Source organism: Taudactylus pleione, unplaced genomic scaffold, assembly GCF_031769625.1.
Source record: "Taudactylus pleione unplaced genomic scaffold, aTauple2 ptg000728l, whole genome shotgun sequence".
Taxonomy (NCBI): domain Eukaryota; kingdom Metazoa; phylum Chordata; class Amphibia; order Anura; family Myobatrachidae; genus Taudactylus; species Taudactylus pleione.
The window spans coordinates 698,549-722,297 of NW_028285130.1; the positions used below are offsets into that span (position 1 = coordinate 698,549).

Here is a 23,749-nt window from a genome sequence, read left to right on the forward strand (position 1 = left end):
AATGCGGCCTAGATGAGAATTCACATGTAAACAAAAGTGAAAATGTCACTTCAAAGTCACCTACTTTAGTGCTACCCCTTTACATTGATATTGGCATCTAATGATGTTTGTGGAGTGTGAAGTAGACTTTGACTTCTGGGGAATGCAAGGAAAACTCAAAAGATATTCTCATGCATCTCTTCCGGCTACCCAGATAGCACCATTGTGCAAATGTACATAAAGGTTTTAACAGTAATTTACATGGTGACATCAGCACAGCCATTAAGACATTTCCTCAACACCACTTCATGGGTGGCTTCATGACTAACAAGCTTCTTTAATTACACTGTGTGGCCACTGCTAATATGGGATGTATTAGACCTTAATTTTATTGGCCATCTGCCAACTGCTTTGAGCCCCTCACCTCAACATTTACATATATCTTCCCACAATATGATATGTTGTCTTTGCATCTGGGACAGTATGAGACTCGTGAGTGCACCTAGGCTGCAAGCAGCAAGGAAAACTCATGTTCATCCCATCTGTTGCTTCTCCCATGTGATGGATAAACATTTCGAAGTCATTACCATCTTGTCCTGCTAAGTTGCAGTATGTGTGACACATATAAATGGGCAGATGATGGCACAAAATGACATTTTCGCCATACTGCTGTTTTGTAAATAAGCTTCATATGTAACAATGCAAACAGTTTCTCCTACATGCATATTCAGTTAACAGTGTTTACTGAAATGAAATGTGTGACTTACGGAATATGGAGTCATCCAACTGCAGTGCACCAGGCTACAATCAGAACTCTTGGGGACACTTACAAAATAAGAAGTACCTGTTTGCAATACTTCTCATTACTCTCATTATGGTGATTACATAACAGATTCATGGGTGATGGGTAGTAAAGAAAGCATTGCCTAGTCTGGACTTTTACAGTAGAGTCCTATTTAACACCACAAACAAATAGATACAAATTACAACATTTGAATGTTTTTTCCCGTAGCAACACACGAGTAGTTTATTGATGCTGGGAGTGTGTCTGGCCCCCACCCATTGCAGATATTTCAGGGCTCCTACATGAATACTGGCTGTATCGTCAACCATGACAGCAGCCCAGTGCTACATCGCTACATCACATATACGCTGAGGTATACACCACCTGTATCAGCAGTAGGAACTGTAAATAAAATATGTCCAGCTTCACTTAATTCACACATTCAGGTTGCATGTATACCAGTGGTTCCCAAACTGGGTGTCGCAGAGCAGGGGCAAACGCAGGATTCTCAGGGAGGGGTTTCCAATATATATGTCTACACACACACACATATATATATATATATATATATATATATGTAGTTGCGCGCGACAGAGGCCCCCAGTAGTAGTTCTCCCTATGTAGTGCCCCTTATATAGTGCCGCCGGTAGTAGTCCTGTCCCTATGCAATGCTCCTTATATACTGCCACCAGTAGTCCTCCCCCTATGCAGTGCCCCTTATGTATTGCCCCCAGTAGTAGTCCTCCCTATGTAGTGCCACTTATATAATGCCCCGAGTAGTAGACCCACCTATGCAGTGCCTTATGTGGTGGTCCCCCCTATGCAGTGCCCCCAGTAGTGCCCCTTATATAGTGCCCCAGTAATGCCCCCCCCAGCAGTGCCAGAGCCCCCAGTAGTAGTCCCCCCTATTTAATGCCCCCAGTAGTGCCCATTAGATAGTACCCCCCAGCAGTGCCAGTGCCCCTAGTAGTGCCTCCCCCCAACAGTGCCAGTGCCCCCAGAAGTGCCTCCCCCCAGCAGTGACCCCCAGCAGTGACAGTGCCTCCACTAGTGGTCCCCCCTTGAAGTGTCCCCAATATAGTGCCCTCCAATAGTGCCTCTCCCAGCAGTGCCCCCTACATATACAACGCAAAATACATAAACAAAAAAAAAAACACTTACCTGTATCCCCGCTCCTGTGCCCGCCTCAGTCCGTGAGCCGGAAGGTGCAGCCCAGCTCCGGCACTGCTTCCCTCTGTCTAGCTCCCTCTGGGCGGGTTGAGTGCATGGCGCACAGCCCGTCCACTGCCGATTCAGCTGCCAGCACTTCCGCGTCAGGTGGTATGAATGCCACCTGACGCGGAAGCGCTGACATTAGAACTGGCAGGGGCCTGGCTGGACAGCGCCGCGCAGCCGATCATGGGTGGCCCGGGGATGGTGCAGAGATGGAGTCAAGGCTGTCTCCATCTCTGAATAAAAAAAAATATTGGTTGGTCAGGGGGGGGGGGTTTCTGAGTACTTAGAAACCCCCCCTCCATGCGCTAGTGCCGCAGAGCACTTGCAATTTCATTTGATAATTGTTGCTGAATTTTTCAGTAAGAAACATTTAGCCCAGGGGTGCTGAGGAGAAAATGCTGATACTCTAGGACGCCATGATTCGAAAAAGTTTGGGAACCACTGATGTATAGTATAACAGATATCACTGAATAGAAAAATAAAGTCTACAGTTTTTGCCACTTTTAATGTATATTTTAACAGTTAATAGATAACAAAAGAGATTAGCATTATTTCAATTCCATTTGTATATATTTGTTTATTTTGTACTTTCAAAACATATTACGTGACACATATAAAAGAAATTGAATTCCAGTCAGTAACATCACCAACCTTGTAATGCAAAGGACTACAACACAGATGATAGCAATCTGAATGGTTCCAATAACGGCTGCTATTAGGACATACTGGAAACGCACTGGTCCAGGAACCACGTATAAAACATTAAAATCCTTCTTTTCACATTTTGAACCGCTGTATCCTGCATCACATCTGCAAAGACATAAATATGTTTCATAATTTTTCCACATAGAATATGCATGTTACTGATGGAACCAGAAACAAATACAACGTATTAATTGGTGTAATGCAGTGTAAATCTTAGCAACCGTACTATAGTAGACTGATGGCAGCAATAGTGGACTAATAAAAGTGACCCAATTATTGCTCAATGTGAAATGGTCAGTAATACAAATAACACTAATGTGAATTACTAGGTTTAGAGGTCTATGTACTAAGCCTTGGAGAGAGATAAAGTTGAGGGGATAAAGTACCAACCAATCAGCCCCTAACTGTCATTTTTCAAACACAGCCTGTAAAGTGTCAGCTAGGAGCTGATTCATTGGTACTTTATCTCCATCCACTTTATATCTCTCCAAGGCTTAGTGCAGTATATAGACCCCTTTGTCCTTTGTGTTGTATGCAAGTGTGTTTTTACTATTTGTTTATGCAACTGAGTCTGTCCCTGTAAATATGTGCTTATTTTATGCATACAATGTCACTTCTTAGAATTTGAATAGGTATTGTAAAGGGATTATGGACCTCATTCCGAGGCGGTCGTTAGTTACAAGCGGTCGCTCTGAATCAGTGCGGCCGCTTGCATCCTGAACGACCACCTCCTTGTCGATCGCTAAGCTGTGGGTTAACACCCACAGCTCTAGCGACCGAAATGGGTGATGGTCGCGATGGTCAAGACCATCGCGACCATCGGGGCTTGCGACCAGACCCTAAGGTTGGGACTGGGCACTCGTAAGCCCCAGGGAGCTTCCTGCTCTTATCGAGCAGGAAGCTTCCCACTGACATCGGCAATGATGTCAGTGGGGCCGCCCCCAAACGGCCATTTGGGCAGGCACACACCCTACCCGCCACGCAAATGGGTCGAGCTGTCACTCACCATCGACAGCTTTCCCCGTCTGCTGCAAGACCCCTAGCGACGGAGCGGTACCATATTAATGGTGCTTTTTATAAGAGATCAGTTTATATTCATTGTCAATTTGAACAAGTGGAATATTACATACTATGTTTGTCCAATTTTTATAATTGTTTTTTTTTTCTTTTTAATATTGGCCAATTTTATTTTTATTTTTTTATTATTGTATTAATAAACATGTATATTACATATTAAAATTATTGTGTGGATTATCCTATTGATTGCAGCGCTATCTGTTATTTTTCTTATTTTACATTCATATGTATTACATTGTGTTCTAATATTGTGATGGATATATTATGTGTGGTATGTGACACTATAACAGACAAATGTGCATATCAACCAATTGATATAACTGTTAAAAGGTTGTTAAAAAACACAAATGAAATGGCACCTTTAAAAGGGTTAAAGTATATTAATAAGAGAGATATAAATGGCTGTCAAAATGTATATATATATTGGGAGAAATAGAATATGTCAAACTCCATTAGATAGGAAGTGAAAATGACTGCTGGAATGCAAAGGAAGCCTTTTGGAACCCAAGATCAAACTAAATAGTCATCTAAAATGGCCGCTGGAACACATATGATACCAGTTGGAATGCATAAAACCGGAAGTAGCGGTAATAAGACTCGCACTGACAGGAAGTAACACAGCAGGATCTAATCCTGCAATTTCCGAATGATCAAGGAGGTATAAAATCCCCAGCTTTAATATTCTGTCTGAGGAAGCCGCTGAGACTCTGAGAGAGGTGGGGAAACGTGTTACATCTTATCCACCAACGTGTATGCTCCACGTTACCTGTTGCATGCAGCAAGGACTATTCAGCTTTAAAACACACTGAGGCTGGGAAGGAGTATTACAATATCCCTCTGCTAAGTTCCCAGTGAGTATTATCACATGGATATGTGCTAAAAAAGCCACTACTTTGATATCTACACCACAGTGTGTTAACCACCTAAGTGCTGGATTTTATACCTTTATTCAATATGTTGATCTGTACCTCAGTGTGATAACCATCTCAGTGCTTGATATGTGTTATAAAAACTACTAAGAGGATTGAATTCTGAGATCTGCACTTAGTGAATATTATCACATGGGTATGTGCTAAAAAAGCCACTGAGAAGATTGAACTTTGATATTTGCACCACAGTGTGTTAACCACCAAAGCACTGGACTATATGCCTTTATATAATACGTTGATCTGTACCTCAGTGTAATAATTATCTTAATGCTTGATATGGGCTATAACAAACACTATATAGAAAACACTAAGAGGATTGAATTCTGAGATTTGCACCACAGTGTGTTAACCATATAAGTGCTGGAACGTATGTTTTCATTAATTTGATAATCATTTGAACCACTGAATTATTGAGACTTGCACCATAATGTGCTAACAATCCAAGTGCTGGACTATATGTTTTTTCTCTATAATTACAAAAAGAACGGAGATATCATCTATTATGCTGATCATTTGAGGAACTGGATATTTATATCTGCGCTCCATATTCTCCAAAACAGACCATAGGGAATATTAAGAATCACTATTGGTAGCATTATCTTTGGAATTATATACAGCCCTACCTAAAAGAGCATGATTAGCAATTATTGATTATCCAAAAAATATATGTATTTATTTTTAATGTGCAGTCTATGCATGTGTGGAGTATATAGCTACTAATTGATGGTACCATATTAATGGTGCTTTTAATAAGAGATCAGTTTATATTCATTGTCAATTTGAACAAGTGGAATATTGCATACTATGTTTGTCCAATTTTTATAATTGTTTTTTTTCTTTTTAATATTGGCCAATTTTATTTTTATTTTTTTATTATTGTGTTAATAAACATGTATATTACATATTAAATTATTGTGTGGATTATCCTATTGATTGCAGCGCTATCTGTTATTTTTCTTATTTTACATTCGTATCTTTCAAGAAGGGTTGGCAATTCCCTTATTCACAACAGATAGCTGCAGCAAACATATTGGTTGTATCCATAAGTGCTAGGTTGGCTAGGCGCCAGGATTCTTTTTTTCCTTTTTTGCAACATAGGAAGTGTTTGGTGCAGGTTGTAAATCGAGATATTGAGACACTTTTCTAGTTGCTTTAAATTTCTCTTTACAAATGTAATAACATGGTGAGATTTCCATTTCACACATGTCCTATTCACCCCAGTTTAGCATTTATTACATCCACTGCAGAAGGTGATAAAACAGTGCTATATTCTTCCTATTGCTGAATATAAAGTGTATAATGTGGAAGTTGTCCACTGTACACATATTGGTACCTGACAGCCTAAAGCTGGGTACACATTAGACGATTTTAGGCCCAATCCGACGGAACCGGGCCGACATACCGTCAAAGCCATCTAGAGTGTACCCACTATGTCGGCTGTTGTGCATTCCCATTTGTCGTCAGTCGCATCATCAGGTCGTCCCTACATGCAGCTCAACCTTAAGATGCGGCTGACGACCCAATGCAGCAGGAGGCAGCAGGGGCCTACATATCGGAAGGGCACCATATTGTCTAATGTGTACCAGCCACCTGATATGTTTTCCCATCGGTGGTGGTGGTGGTGGGGGGGGTTGCCCAGCACATCGTACACATGTCATTTTATGTGTACCCAGCTTTATTGTGGAAAAAAGCAATTTGTGAATTTGTAAATATTTGCACTATAAATGTACTGTGTTTTACTAGTAGAATAGTTGTTCTTAACAACTATATAAATTTTTATGGTAGAGATTATGTTGTATGATAGAGATATAGTTAAATTCTATATTTAATATTAACCCAGCTTGACTAAGATGCACAGATAAGAATGTAATACAGAAAAATACCCTTCTCAGGTTCATATTAGTGGTATAGTTGATGTACATTATTAAGGTCAGCAGAATTATATCATTAAAAGCAAAGCACTGATACAGTATCAGCCAAATAATGAAATATTCGAGAACAGAATATTTGAATGTAAATAAAATAGAAAGTTTGCAAAAATAAATGCATACATAAAAAGTAGGGTAGGGGGCCCTGCTTATGAGAAAGTTCTCATTCTAATTGGATAATGGTAACACTAAAAAAGAGGAGTGAGTGTTGCTCAGAATGGAGATTGGGACAGTTGGTAGAATGCATTAGTGGGGATAGTATATTCAGAGAAAGTTAAATTTAAAACCTGTGGAAGTTTCTGATCAGGCATGAAAGGAAATTCCATAAGTGGCTAATGGCACAGCAGAAGTCTAGCTGGTGGGCTTGAGGGATGGTTACTAGACATGCGGTGAACCACAAGACAGAGGTAGCTCTATGAGTATGGAGAATATCTTGAGATTTGATTTGATATGTGTAATGATGTGGTGTTGTTGATGGTTTTGAAGGTATAGGTACAGATGCGTAACTGGAACTAGAAAAGGATTATGGAGAACACTAGAAGGAGAAAGGTTTTTTTTAAATTGATATAGCAGATGTCAAGCAGCAAGAGTGAAAGATCAATCTTGCGGGATAGTTGGGTGAGGGGAATGTCAAATAGGAGCAGGTTGCAGAAGTCAAAGCATTATATTATGAGAGAATGGAAATGAGCTTTGCTAGCAATTTGGGCAAGAAAAAGGTTTAACCTGGCAATAATTAAGGTTGAAGTGACAGGATTGGGATAAAGACTGGATGTGAGGAATACAGCAGTAGGTAGAGCCTTATGTGACTCCAAGGCAACTGGTTTGAGAATTTGAAGAAATAGTGGTTTTCATGACAATGAGGGAGATTTAAGGAGAGGTGGTAACTCTGGGAGGTGGGAATGTGATAAGTTAGGTTTTGGACATGTTAGACTTTAGGTAACATTTAAACATCCATGTGGAGGTTGCAGAGAGATAGTTGGTTACACAAGATAATACAGAAGTGAGAGGTAAAAGGAGGAAAGGTAGATCTGAGTGTCATCAGTATAGAGATGGTAGGATGAGCAAATTAGTTGGTCAAGAAATGGGGAGCATAGTGAGAAAATTAGAGGGCCATTAACAGACCCTTTGAGGACCCCAACAGATTGTGGGAGTAGAAGAGAGGAAGTGACAGAGATTGATTCACTAAAGGAGGAGATCAATAGGTAGAAAGTGAACTAGCAAAGAACTGTGCCACAAAGTCCTGTGGTTCAGGAGAATATTGTAATCAGTAATATCAAGAGCAGCAGAGATGTTTAGAGTATAGAGAAATAATCCTTAGACTATGCTATAAGTAATCATTGGTCACTTCTGTGAATGTTACGTGTGGAAGTCTGACTGCAGAGGGTTGAGAACATTGTGAGAAGTTAGAAAGCAAGATAGTTGATTGTACATAGGATGGTCAAGTAGTTTGCATATAGTTAACTTGAAATGCTGGCAATTTAATCAGATGCAACTGATTTGAATTTGATCATCAAAGTCACTATAAAATAGGAAGGTTTCTTTATAGTGGCTAGATAAAGCTCTATGAGATATCGAAATGTGTTGACTAGGATCTATCTAGGATCTATCTACTGACCACTGCATACATTCACTTGCACTAACATGGAGAATAGCCACTGTACCCACTGTTTATCACATATACAGTGTACTACTCAGAAGCTAAGCCATGTTCACCAGAGTACTGGACCTGCTTACCAAAAGGAAAGCCGGCTCTTAATTGAATCCAGCAGGAGTCGCATGATACCCCGAGTAATGTCCTCCTTTTGCACCGGAGGATCAATATACATCAAGTAAGCCTGGGTTGGCTGTCAATCCACGTCACACTGTTATTCTAAGGACTTTCCTGGCCACTACCAAAAGAGCATTATTACACCTGGATGTAATATTCCCCTTAAAGTCTCCCATATTTGGACTGTGGACTTGGTGATAATTAAAATCTCCTTTGCAAGAACGTTTACAGAGGTTTGACCAATATATAATTATACTGAATACTGCAGCGATCAGTCATTTACCTGTTTAAGATTGTGGATATATATGCACTTTATCCACTAACTACTGTTTTTGTTAATGTTTTTTTAATGGTAATGAAAAGTCTATTGTATATGTCAAATAAGCATATACACAATATCTCATTTGTACTAATTCTGTAATACTAATTTCGAGCACAGTCAGTCAATCTGTGTGTGGTTTTCTTTTTCTGTACCTTTGCAAGATTAGCAGCTGGTATAATAGACTAGCTGCAGAATTGGCTATTTCATTATACTACAGTCCTAGCAGCGGGAACAATCACTGGTTAGCTTTTTACACTCTTTTTATTGCCTTATGGATATAAAGTGGTGGAGAGAAATTCAGCAGTAGTTGGACAGAGAGGATGCATTAAGAAATGGCTTACATAGGAATGAGATGAGTATGTTTAAAGGATCATAGTTATATGTCAATGGAGAGTATGAAGAAAGGATGAAGAGAGAAGCTGTGGATGAGCATGCAGTGGCGGAGATTAAGCAGAGATTTGGGCAATAATAGGATAGAGAGGACAGATTGTTGGGAGAGATGAGTGCAGAGATATCATCCTTTTTGGTGTGCTAACAATCTTCAGCACTACTGTGTTGTTTACCAACAATATCCACAGATTTTCTAGGCTTTATATTTGTAATAATTAAAAAAAAGTACGAGGTAGGTGGGCAGAGAAATTAACTACTTGCTCTTTATTACTGTTCAAACTTGATTATTCATAAAAAAAATTGATTATGAATAATATTTACCATTTCAAATATGAATTGTATACTAATTAAAATAAATGACCTGTACATTTATTAACACCCAAATGTGATTAGGCCCTGAAATAAAATGGACATGTATCCCTTCTCAACGTATATATATATATATATATATATACATCCCTATGCCATTTATGTTTCCTTTCTATACATATTGCTGTGTTTAAGGATTTTCAATAAGATGAAGCAAGGTGAATATTTATGTATTTCTAACTGACTGTCATTTCTGTTGCACCTAATATATATATATATATATATATATATATATATATATATATATATATATATCAAAGCCAAAATCCTAATCACCCCGCAAACTAAATCACATGACTCTTGATAATTTCTCTTACAGTAAATATAAGTCGTAGCTGCTATTATTTTATTTATTAGTTCTTACCTGCAATAAGGCTCCAGCATGTTATTGGAATGCTCACATTTACCATGCTTGCAGTAGTCATCATATGCATCAGAACAGGAAATAAGCCCCCCTCTTGCAGTTTCTTCTAATTTGTTTGCATTCTCTAAAAATAAATACAGTAACATATCATGTGAGTTTACTTTATACTGGTAAAAATAAACTACACGTTTTGTAAAATACTTGTGTTGTTATGCTTTTATATAGATTTTATTGCTAGATTTTATATAGTCAGGCATAATATATATCAGGGGGTAAAAACAAGCCTAAATCATTTTTAATTTATTATAAATCTTTTATTCAATCATGTTTTTAATTTTTTAAATGTACTCTTTACTTCCCCCTATACTAACAGGAGCTTCAAATTATCTTTGAAAGACCTTTAACCTTAGGGATCCAAATGTAAAATGTGATATAAAAAGATGTAAAATTGCTGCAATACTGCTGTCATTCAGAAAAATTGCATGCTTTCATATATGGAGTCTACAACAATTCTTAAGGATTACTTACAGCTAGAACTAGGTTTTCTGTGCTACAGATAATAATGTGCATCCTACAGTATGTCATTTTGTGTTGAGGCTCTATGAATTACACACACTACTGTACAATCAAGCTATAGCAAGCAATTTCAAAGTGTTCTATAAAACAATTGCTACAGAATAACATTCATTTTTGTGATAACACTGGAGTTAATTCATGAGCCCCCCAAAAAATGCACCCTTTCAGGGCATTTAGTTGCCTCACAGATACATACAGTAGGTACATGTCCACATTCTGGCTTTTGGAAGTGTGAGAGGAGAAAGAGAGGGGGAGAGAGGGCTGAAGAGGAGGAAGAGAGAGAGAAAACCCAGTCAATGATAGGGACAACATCTAGTTATAACTAAATTGTGATTTTCCTATTCACCACATCATGTCTTTGTGTCGTTATTTTATTATACAATGCTTTATGATTTAAGATGTTAATGTAGAGTGAAAACCATCAAAAACTAGGTGGCTTTTATGAGCGTGGATATGTCAACATAGTTATGAAACTGGAGGACTTATTTCACATGATCTTACTTTGACCATAAATCATCCTATGATTACCAAATGCAATGCAACAGCTAAATATATATATATATATATATATATATATATATGTATATCAAATCCACCTTTCACCGAATTGTTTTAGAAGCAATAATGGGTTAAATTCTGGGAAAGTTAGAGTTTTAAGTTAAAGATATCCAGTGGTAATACTGAGAACTGTCCTTGGAAAGAAGACACACAATAGCATGGGCCTAGGATGGATGATGGTTTCTACAGCATATCACCACACATCTAGATTTTCTTAACTCCTCCACATGATAAATTTGCCTTAGTTTGCAAAAGACCTTATCCTGACATTGGACATGCCTCTATGGGAAGAATGTTATCACTGTAGGCTTTACTGAACAGCCACAGACACCTAAATGAAAAACATATGTTACAGGCCACTTACATTGCTTATATAATCAAATATATGCTCCATTGGAAAACATTTTAACTTCTTTCTATTTTGTTGGTATTCCCATTATAAATATTGTAGTTTATTGTAATTAAATATTCAGAATGTTATAGAATATTTATTTCTAGTACATACAATACATGGTCTCCCTTTTAGCACAAACAGTGTCATGTCCTACATAATTTCTCATCCCAGCAGTACTATTCCCCTGTGAGTTGATATGCCACTTTTGGTAGAAGTAGAAAAAAGGGATGTTAATGGAAACTGCTAGGTGATATCTGCAGCTAAATTGCACTTATAGTTTGCTTCAAGGCAGAAAAACAAGAGTGGCAAAAAAAATGTGACAGGCATAATTATATTCTGTAACCCATTAAGGCATCTGTAATTGGTACTATAACATTTTCAACTATGTATAAGACTGCATAAAACATATGGATAAGACCATATTATTATTATTATTATTATTATTATTATTATTATTATTAATACATTTTATTTAATAGCATGCCACAAGTGGTCCACAGCACCATACAGAGGGCAAAACAATAAGAAGGTACAGGGTAAAGCAGTACAGTACAATACAGTAGACAAGTACCAAATAGCACTACAGAACTCAACACAGCCACTGATGCAAAGGGTACAATGACAATATTCAGCGTAAGCTGAAACCTGGGGCTATTAGTGTGGGCGCATATAATGGGTTTAAGTCATTTGAAGAAGCAAAAACAGAGGAGTGGAGCCCAGGGTCAGAGGGACCAAGGAGGAGGTGTAGAGAGTAGCTGGTGTGCCTGAGAAGTAGGTAATGAGACCAGGAGAGAGGAGGGTCCTTCTCATGGATCTTATTACTATTTAGGGTATGCAATATATATGATGTTTGACCAAACAAAGCAGGTAAAACACAGTACACTGACTTTCAATAACACTTTTTATTTTAAAAAGTAATAGTAGGCTTGATTGACATCAACATTATCCCTATGATAACAGTATTAACAGGGTATAACAATATAAGTGATTTTTGATCCATACAGGTATCAAGCTGTGGGTGTTATTGCTTTAGCTAGCTATACCTTCACACCTCACACTGAGGTACAATTGGCTAAAATTAAGTTGGACCTCCTAAGTCCCTCCTTTTCTCTTTCTCATCATTTTTAGAACTGGTGATATTGGCCATCTGTAGACAGAATATGAATCACTAAGGCCCCCATTTAGTAACAAGTTTTTCACCAAAACGAGTGATACATTTAACTGTATTATAAATGGTGCTCCAGCCAATTGGCTCCCAACTGTTAGAAAAATGACAGTTGGGAGCTGATTGGCTGGAGCACAATTTATCATACACAGTGAAATTTATCACTAGTTTTGGTGACAAAACTCGTTACTAAATGAGGCCCTATATCTCAAAAATGACTCATTCTCTTGGTGATTTGCATTTGTGTATAGTGAAGTTGAGTAAATGAAGTTTATATACTGTAGTCAACTTTTATATAGTGGTGTGTATGGTGCTCCAATCTTCCTGTTACTCTTAACATTCAGATTTTCTGATTGGCTACAAATGTGCTTACATGTGGCTGGTTCTGAGACACACACAAAGTGGTTGTAATTGCATGCAGCTGGGGGAACCTGATCTGTTACCTTATGCCAATATGAGAATCCATGGGGCTAATGTGGGGGTTTGTGAGTCTGCAAACGGAATCCAGTGCCGGCCACTGATTTTATGCCAACTGCTGCAATCATCATTATTCATATAGACACTTGCACCAACCCCATACTAGGTGCAAGTGGCCTGTCAAAAACAGGCTTCCTTTCCCACATACATGATGCATGGAACTTTAGATACATGAATATGATACTCCCATAACACTCCCTCAAGTCAGGGAGGCATTGTTGTCACCCAGTTGTTATCCCGAAATTCCCAATTTCACAGAAAGACAGATCCAGCCAAGTTCCATATGACTAAGAATAGGACAAAAATATGCAAAAATGTGTACATTTGCATCTGTACATGTGCTGTATGCAATTGCTTACAATTTGTGTTCAAGAACAGAGTCTGACATAAGGCCGCCATACATCAGCAATTGATTGCAGCAATCGTGCAATTTGCAATCGATTGTGTATAAAACTCTTTCCCTTTTTCAATCGATTGCAGATTGCAGAATTGCCAGTCGATTGAAACAGGGAAAGATTTTTATACACAATCGATTGCAAATTGCACGATTGCTGCAATCAATCTCTGATGTATGGGGGACTTAAGAATCAGCCATTACGGCACTAGCTAAAATAAAATAATCTGTGCTACTTAAAGGTCTAATGCTCTAATTGGACCATAGGTTTTTTTAAGTCTTGTTCACTTCTTTTTATGCTCACAGTCGCATAAACACAGGGGGTGCAGGGTGTATAGCAGCGACTGTGCCCTGGGGTTGAAGTAGAGTAATGCTGGGTCACATCTCCCTTAGACATCCTTGCTCCCCTCAGGGACTCTGCTTTAAAATGCAGAGCAGAGGTTTTGTAAGTCTATGAGGCTCAGTGATGCAATGTTCTGGATTTGCTGCTCATCATATATGTATCCATTGTTTTGAAGAATGATGACAATGGATTATCTTACCTTAATCAAAGGCTCCTAAAATCAATCAGTAAATGATTTGGACTGTTTCAGTGACATAACAGTAAGGGTAGAGCAAGGACGTAAAATTACTTTAAATATTTTCACTCTATACTGTACTTTTTACTGAATACTGTTACTAAAAACTTTTTTTACTAAATACTTTTAGATACTTTTCCTTTTAAGCTTTATCTTTAACAACAGCAAAGGATAAAGTGTAAATGACTAATACCTTTTCCATGACTTAACACTGTGAGCCTGATTCAGAGCCGGACGCTATTTGCGGACGGTCGTTCCAAAAAAAGGGCCGGCTATTTAAATTGAGCACTTGCTCTTTGCGGTTTGTTGATGCCTCTATGTCTGAGTGAGCGAACGAAAAATGCGTTCGCAACACACGTCATCTCCGGTATTTATTAGATTAATCGGGTACATCGAAAGGCATCTGAACTGCTCGCAGTGCTTGTGGTAGGTTTTTCTTACCGCTATCACTGCGAGCAGTTCAGGCTAAAAGACAACCAAGTGACGTGGTCGATGACGCTCCTTTACTAATTATGCACTCCCATTAAACGCCCTTTTGACCGTTTGGCATGCCTGCATTTGGATCTCCACTCCCCCGTTTTCAAGCACCTTCCCGTTACCACCCACAAATGGTACATTCTGTCAATCACATTAGCAGCCCCTCTCTGTTTTCCGAGCACACGATTTCTGACCGCAATGACTGGTTTGCGCATGCGCATTACGACCCATACGTATGCGCAGTTGTTCGAACATCACTCAGAGTGAACGATCGGCCGCTTACGAGCGGCTCTGAATCAGGCCCTGTGTTCCAAAGGCCAAAATGAATCAGTCCATTGAATATTCCCGATCTACAATACCGTGTCACATACATAACATTGGAAAGCAGCTGTGCAATACCTCACAATTATTATGCTACTGCAGCAGCATAAAGAGTGCTGTGTTCTAAGATGCAGCATCTGATCTTCTGTGAGACCATCGGCAATCTGAGTAACCGTGAGATTATTTAGATTGCCCCTCGCAGCTCCACACCCAAAACCATGACGTTTGCATCAACAGACACAGACTCTAGCCTCGGCACTCCCAGAAAACTGGGTCAACATGCCCCCATTTTCTGCAATGAAGGCCAGCCCTGCCCACTCTTTGCCCCCAAGGGGAACTGTGAGCTATCTCACAGATGGAGACCTGCGCATGCGCATTACAGATCCTACACCTGCGCAGGTCACTCACAATCTGTGTTGCTGTGTTGTACGCAAATGAACCATTAGGTTAACATACAACACTGAATAAATTTAATTATTATTATTTATTTATTTATTACCAGTTATTTATATAGAGCACACATATTCCGCAGCGCTTTACAGAGAATAGTTGGCCATTCACATCAGTCCCTGCCCCAGTGGAGCTTCCAATCTATGTTCCCTATCACATGCGCACAATTTGTGTTGGGAGCCATTTAACCTACCTGCTGTGAGGCAGTAATGCTAACCATTACATTGTCTGTGCTGCCCATTATCATTACAACTCGCATGAAAAGCTTTTTTTTTTACAAATAAATTCAAACTGCTGACTTTAGGCAAGTCCTGAAAACTTCATAAACTCAACATGTTGAAGTTTGATATTTAGACAAAACATTAGACCCACTCTAGGAGAGTGTATCTAAAAATTAACATTATTGCTCTATGGTCTATTTAGTACAATTATCCAAAAAAGTGAATTTAACCTTTAACATTAAAACCTGTTTATGGTGGAGTTTTTCAATCAGTCATATAATAATCATAGTTATATTACAATATAGTATAAGTACATAATAATGCACTAAGAACGGATTTGTTATGAAAAGAAAATTCTAGGATGAGTCTCATAAGCATTTTAATTGGTGTAATCATCACTTGTTATCTGTGCATCACATAGCGTTGCATGCCAGAAGAAAGATGATGCAGCAGGGCCATTTTTATAGATGAAATATAAAACCTAAGATTGTCACAGAAAATTTCCTGTTGAATAGGAAAGGATCCAAATCTGTAATGGGTTTTGGAACACATCTGAACCATGAATTATTTTGATAAGGACGATTGCCTGATGCTTCTACAGGGAGATTACTGAAGTTAAATCTCATGTAATCCCAGTTCTTATCATTAAATTTATGAAAAGACACTAAACTTGTGTCAAGCAAATGCTCTAGTATTCACAGTCAAAATAATTATACGTTTTGTGGGGAAAGGTAAAATAAAATAAAACATAGTAAATAAATGTATCTGGATCATCGGAGACTATATACAGTATATATATATATATATATATATATATATATATATATATATATATATATATATATATATGAAAACATTGAATCTGTTCAAAGCGCCTGTGTGCTAAACAAAGTGCTGTGCCTACATAAATATTATTAATAAACTTCAAAATAAATATTAATAAATATTATTGATAAACTTTAAAAAAAAATCAATATTAAATATCTGTGGTCTTTTAACCAATAAAGTGCAAAGTGCAATTGTGAAGCAAATTCCTTAGTAACACATATAAAACAATAGTACCATCTAAGAAAGTGCGAGTGAGAATAAAATAGTACTCTGACTATAATATATGTAAAATGGACACACAAAATTTATTTTAAGACAAGAAACATAATATAAATATAAAATGAAACAATAAAAAATAAATAATAAGTTTTATGCAGAAATGGATGTGCTATACACAGCAATTATATAGTTGTTATTGACCAGTATATGAGGGTATGCACAAATAGATAAATATTATAAAAAAGACATAACAATCAATATAGTTTAAAAAAGGGATTCTGCGGCTTATCTGATAAGTATGGTAGTAAAGTTCATGAGAGGTAAGTGGAGCAACCAACGCGTTTCATCTGCCAATCAGACTTCTTCAATGTCATTCTGAGATCTGTGCAGATTAACAGTTGAAATAAACCAAAGGGAGTAGAAACTATGAACTGCAATTGCCTTATATGCCCCTTTTCCACTCATATGGTTACTCAAGGTATGTAATATACCATTGTTAAGGCTGCATTATCAGCAAAATGGTGATCATTTGGAATCACTACTTTAAAATTGATGTAGTATGGGTTTGTGAGTGAGAGGACCAATGAATATTCATAATATATTTTATTGTGGGTTCTCAATAAAATTTGTTCACACCATTCTCCACAATGTAACATAGGCCTGGCTTTCTGTGGGGACTTTAAGACTAACCACAGAGCCTTAGTAAAAATGGCTGCATGGAGGAACCCCCCAGGCTATGAGGAGGGAGAGAAGATATAACGCTCTGCTGGACACCAGTCTGCATCTCAGTTCCATGATTCATTCACATACAGTACTGTATAATTACATCTTTAGATACATTTCTCACCTGCACCCCAACTGCATCTCCTCTTCTAAAGCTGGGGCATACAGCGGGACGATGTGGTAGAATGTGATGCATGCTTGCCACATGAAGCACTTCTGGCTGCGGTAGCATCACATGCAACATCACCAGTTAAAGGATTAAATGTGATTGTGATGCAATAATATCGAAGAAAATAAATGTTTATAAAAGAAAATAATTAGAAAAAAACTAGGAATCTCTAATTGGTGAGCTGCTTCTGTAACACAATCTGCTGATTTCTGTGGTCAGCTGACGTGCAGGCTGGAACTATCACTGCACTTCAGCTGACCACTTAGCTTCAGCTGATTAGGTTTCAACAGCAGCTCACCGATCAGAGATCCCTCTGTGCAGGTAAGTTTTATTTTATTTATTTTCTATTACAACATTTATTTTTCTGTATGTAGCCTATGTCTTACCACAGGCTGATCACAGAAGCCGACTCCGGGCTCTGCTCTGCCTATCAGATGTCAGGAAGGGCAGAGCAGGAGTATAGGAAAAATGGACTAAAGCGTTTCTCATAACACTATCTGAGGATGGCGTTATTTTAGAAGCGCTTGGTCCGAAAAGATGTAAAAATTGAAGTTTGCTAAGTCTGGGCTGATCACATTTTCCATCAGAGTTATGGGACATGCGATCAGCATAAGGAGTTGATCCAAACTTCAGGGCATGGAGTTAATTTTTACAAAATCTCCTCCAAAAGCCCTGTGAAAAATTTATGTGAAGCTAAAATTATGTGAAAAGGGTGTGAAAAAATCTATTTTCACATTACTTTTGTAGAAATAAAGATTGATACATATGCCCCCTAGTCTGCACCCTTGCCATTTACATCAGTACATTATGTATTTCAGTAGTCACACGTGCTCTCCCCACCTCCATCTGGTCTGAAGCTCATACATTCACATCATACAGACGTTATATATATATATCAGTAGAAGCATTTCTCATCTTACCTCCCTCCCATCTGCTGCTTAAATATTTGCATATTTATATGTATCTGCTACAACATCACTCACAGTCCCTTCTGTTCTGCAGCCCATGTACACTATTCTCAATGCCCCACTCCTCCCCTCAGTGTGCAGCTCAGTAATATGTGATTAAATCTATTTATCCGCTTTCCACAGCCAATAGAATAATGGTTGTGTGTTCAAATAACATTATACGGGCCAGCATTACCCTTATGACACACTTATTTTTATTAAACATTATATTAATTAATTTTAGAAAAAAAAATAATTAAACCACTTAACTGGTAATAGGCTATTCCATTCTAAAGGAACTATATACAAGATATACCAGATAGACCAAATGCAATTAGTTATTTATTTCTGTACTAGTACATTTAGATAATGAATGCATAATTAATGCTCCTTGCAAATTAACATATTTATTATTGTCACTGAAATAGCCTAGAAGGACTAAGCTTGCTATTTAGCCCTGTCTAAAATCCCTAAACCCTTTCACTTCCTGCCCAGAGGTTAATGTCCATTGTCAGTCAAAATTAAATCAATAGTTTCAAAGATCAATGTGCCCCCATAAAAATATCAATAAAATGACTTTGATATGCCAAATGCACATGTATATCCTTCAATCAGATGACATATGCTAATGCATCTTAAAATTATATAGCCACAATATAAAATGTCATAGTAAAATCACAGCAGAAAAGGCTGTGTTTAACATTTGATATTTTGAACTTGGTAGAAAAACAATGTTTAGATTAGAACAGCTTTTTACATTAATTATTGTCCGTATGCAAAAGGTCCTAGTTGTAGTTTTTGACTTTTGTTATGTGTCAGGGATAAACTAATGTACTCAGTTTACATTGTGGATTAACAATAAATGTACAATATTTTAGGACACAGTCGTGATTCATTTTATGCTTTAAAGCACTAAGTTAGTCAGCACTCCTATTTTTGATTGCTCATGAATAAAGCTTGTCTCTGCTCAGACAGATTTGAGTCTGTCATTTGAAGATATACAAGAAGACAAATTATAATATTCAAAAACAATTAAAAGTATTTAAACATCTAATGATGCAGACGTTAGGGTGTTTGCCCAAACCTACATTAAATGTATCAATATTCCTTACAGATCTACAATAAAGGTATTCCTATTCCTTCCATTTTTGCTGTGAAAGTTTGAGCTTAGTAAATAGCACTGGGGATATCTGTGTGTTCATCTATAGAAGTAGTTTAATTACATGCAATTCTCTAGTTATATTACAGAAATAAAATTACATAAATATCATATATTCTACAACATTATTACTAGAGATGAGCGGTTCGGATTCTGTGGAATCCGAACCGCTCCGAACATTGGGGATCCGAGTCCACCCGAACCCTGTTCGGGTGTTCACCGCCTGACTCGGATCCCCGTTCGGGGCCGAACGGCGGCCGCCTGATGTCGGATTCTCACTAGAGAATCCGACATCAGGTCTCCTCGCGTGTAGGGCAGAGCGCAGTGATAGCGCTCTGCCCTACACAGACACAGACACACAGCCGCCAGCGGCAGCTGTGTGTTTGTTACAGCAGCCAATGAGAGTCACACAGACTCTCATTGGCTGCTGCACGGAGGGAGCCGGCTGGAGCTCACACATGAGCTCCGTCTTCCGGCTCCCTCCTCAGCGTGTGACAGAGCGGACGGCGCGGGAGCGGGGATACAGGTAAGTTTTATTTTTTTTATTTTTTTACTTGTCAAAGGTCCGGGGGCGCTACTGGGGGGGGGGTCTGCACTACTGGGGGGGTCTGCTACTGGGGGGGGGCTATACTACTGGGGGGGCCATACTACAGAGGGGCCTGCTACTGGGGGGGCTATACTACTGGGGGGGGGGTCTGCACTACTGGGGGGGGGTCTGCTACTGGGGGAGGCAATACTACTGGGGGGGCCATACTACAGAGGGGCCTGCTACTGGGGGGGGCTATACTACTGGGGGGGGGTCTGCTACTGGGGGGGCCATACTACTGGGGGGGCCTACTACAGGGGGGGCCATACTACAGGGGGGGCCCATACTACAGGGGGGGCTACTACTGGAGCAGCCTACTACTGGGGGGGCCTGCTACTGGGGCAGCCTACTACTGGGGGAGCCATACTACTGGGGGGGCATACTACTGGGTGGCATGCTAATGGGGGGCATACTACTGGGGGGGCCTGCTAATGGGGGACATACTACTGGGGGGGCCTGCTAATGGGGGGCATACTACTGGGGAGCATTCAACTGGGGGCACTGCATAGTGGACCGTACTACTAAGGGGACTGCATAGGGGGCACCACTGCTGGGGGACATTGTGTAAGGGACACCGCTACTGTGGGCATTGTGTAAAAGGGTCACTACTGTGGGCATTGTGTAAAAGGGGCACTACTGTGTGTCGTAACATAAATAAGAGACACTACTTTATGGTGTAATGTGAATCAGGCCCTATGTGCGGTGTAATGCTAATAAGATTGTGCACTGTGACTCCTAGGGCCGTAGCCCACTTTGTAAACAAGTACTGTGACTCTGCTGGCCGTACCCCACTGGGTGGGTGCACTACTTTTCATTTCTGCCACTGCTGTGTGGCAATGTGTCATAGATGTGCTTTATACTGTGGTGTCTGTGTCGTTGTGCCGCTGCTTTGTCGCTTAGTAACCAGTCAGCTCACTGCAACCTTTGGCCAATAATGTTGAAAACAATATTATAAGCTGTGATATGGTCTAAATTGACTGGAAATTAATGTTATTGAGGTTAATAATACTCTAGGAAGAAAAAAAAGACCAATTTATGTGATTTTAGCTTTTTTTGTCAATTTTTGTAAAAAAATCCAAATCCAAATCCAAATCCAAATCCAAAGCCAGTCACCGCAGTTTGGCAAATCCAAATCCAAATCCAAAGCCGGATGACGAATTAGAACCAAATCCAAATCCAAATCCGGCAAAAATGGTCCGGCGCACATCCCTAATTATTACAAGGTCTATACTATTTTTTTATGTGAAAAGCACAAAATGATTATAATGAAGCTGACGGGTGTGAAAGGCGCCCTCAACTCTCAATACATAAGCTAAAATTCTATAAACTGTCCAGTTTGACCAAACAAGCCTGACATTGTAGTGCAGGATCCTATCTTGGGTGCTGGGCTGGATTATCCACAAGTCAACCCAGGATGCTGCCTAGTGCCATGTGTTCCATAAGAGGCTTACCAGCCACCTCAATGACAAAACTTTTTTTTTTATAAAAAAAAAAGGCACTGAGGGCCTAGACTGCAGGAGTGGGGTAAGGGTGATTGCTTAGAGAGTACACTACACCAGCACTTCATCAAGGATTACTAGCACGCTGCAAGCTCAACAGCTCTTCTCAAAATCACAATGTAGTAGGGTCGTAGCTTCCTGCACAGCACTGTCTGTACTCTAAGCCAATCACATGGGTCACAGGAGCATTTGACATCAATGGATGAGGGGGGATTATTATCTTGCCTAGGGCCCATGGAGTCTTAGGGGGGATATTCTAAACTCTGGAAAGTGATAAATTGGAGAGTGATAAACTACCAGCCACTCAGCTCCTAACTGTCATGTTACAGGCAGTATTTGAACAATGACAGTTAGGAGCTGATTGGTTAGGAGTTTATCTCTCTCCAATTTATCACTTTCCAGAGCTTAGTACATCTACCCCAAAATCCGTCTCTGACTGGGTGACAATCTGTTCACACCAATAAAAGAACATACTGCAAAATATGAGTAATTGTTGGCCAAATCAGCATTTGTGTGCTGGACACATGGAATGGGAACCGGTAATATCAGGTTGTTCAAACATTCTTCAAACAAGTGGATACACCTGTATGTGTCAATTGGCTGTCCACATGGGTAATAGCTCCTGTGTCTTCCATACAGCCAGGGACATCCCTTAACTAGAAGAAAGTGTTAGGTAATTGTGCGGTACTAATCCTATATGCCGTATAGGACTAGGAAATGGGGGTGCCCAGCCCCACAGCACTTTCCCAGTATAACTAAGTGCTGTCTACTTCTAAAAGGTACCCAACCTTAGAAATGAGTGTAGACAAAAAGAGCCATACAGTACAGTACAACAAAAAAGTACCAACCAATCAGTTCCTAACTATCATTTTAAAGGCTGTATTTGAAAAATGATAGGAGATAATTGGTACTTTATCTCTCTATACTTTATCACTCTCCAATGCTTAGTACATTTCCCCCTTAGGGTGCCGCATCTGGTATGGTACAACATCTAAAAGAGATAAGAGCAATAAGTATTACAGGTTGAGTATCCCATATCCAAATATTCCGAAATACGGAATATTCCGAAATACGGAATATTTTTAGCATGACTGAGATAGTGAAAACTTTGATTTTTGATGGTTCAATGTACACAAACTTTGTTTAAGGCACAAAATTATTAAAAATAAAGTATAAAATGACCTATAGGCTGTGTGTATAAGGTGTATATGACACATAAATAAATTTCATGTATGTACACAAACTTTGTTTGAGCCACAAAATTATTGAAAATATTGTATAAAATTACCTGCAGGCTGTGTGTATAAGGTGTATATAAATCATAAATGCATTCTGTGTTTAGATTTGGGCCCTATACCTTAGACATTTTAATATAATATGCAATTATTCCAAAATACGGAATATTCCGATATCCAAAATACCCCTGGTCCCGAGCATTTTGGATATGGGAGACTCAACCTGTATTTTATATAATAAAAATTTAAGATTTTCAAGTATAGTAATGCAGTCGATTTTTTACCATAAATGATAATAAAAGGTTTTTGCTAAATTTAGCACTAAATTATTCAAGTAACTTCCTGTCATACATTAGTAGGTAGCAGAGATGTTTCACTAATGTATTATAATATCATAATAATGTGTAGTTATGCATAAATCAAATTCCCCCTTTCTGACAAGCTGCTCATATCTATTAGCTACAACAAGATTATAAATAGTGACCACAATTGTCCAAGTGTTGTGTTGTTGTTATCACAAAAAGTGCCAGAAACACGCAATTCTACTTTTGGAGCATGTGCAGCCATTCTCTTTTAGTGTAGGATGCACAGTGTGAAATACCACTATTGTCACATTGCTTACTGGTATTAGTTCAACTCCGCATCATGCCCGATATTTGTAAAAAGTGTTGAGACCTAATTTTAATTTTTTTTATAGATTTATTTTTTTGTTAAACCCAACAGCCAAATTCCTCTTTCGTGCTTTCTGGGACATTACAAATCATCTTATTTATATGGAGATGAGGTAATTTGACATTTATAAATGCCATACATTTGCATTTTGCATAGAAAGTCTATTAATTTTTTTTTGACTAGTAAATGCAACAATTTAGAATTAAAACAGAAATAATTTCTATCCAGGGCAACTATTTAATATTAATTACACTAAAGCAGCAATATGATA

The 23,749-nt window shown here is 38.7% G+C and overlaps 1 protein-coding gene across 1 annotated transcript in view; it reads right to left on the reverse strand.

Annotated features, from left to right (window-relative positions):
* Positions 1-23,749, reverse strand: part of TMEFF2 (transmembrane protein with EGF like and two follistatin like domains 2) — a 668,344-nt gene that overhangs the window by 12,055 nt on the left and 632,540 nt on the right. Inside the window, exons 8-9 of the mRNA XM_088456946.1 lie at positions 9,831-9,954; positions 2,630-2,788 (exon numbers count right to left, since the gene is read on the reverse strand). Coding sequence (XP_088313072.1) covers positions 2,630-2,788; positions 9,831-9,954 — 283 coding nt within the window. The remainder of the gene's footprint in view (positions 1-2,629; positions 2,789-9,830; positions 9,955-23,749) is intronic.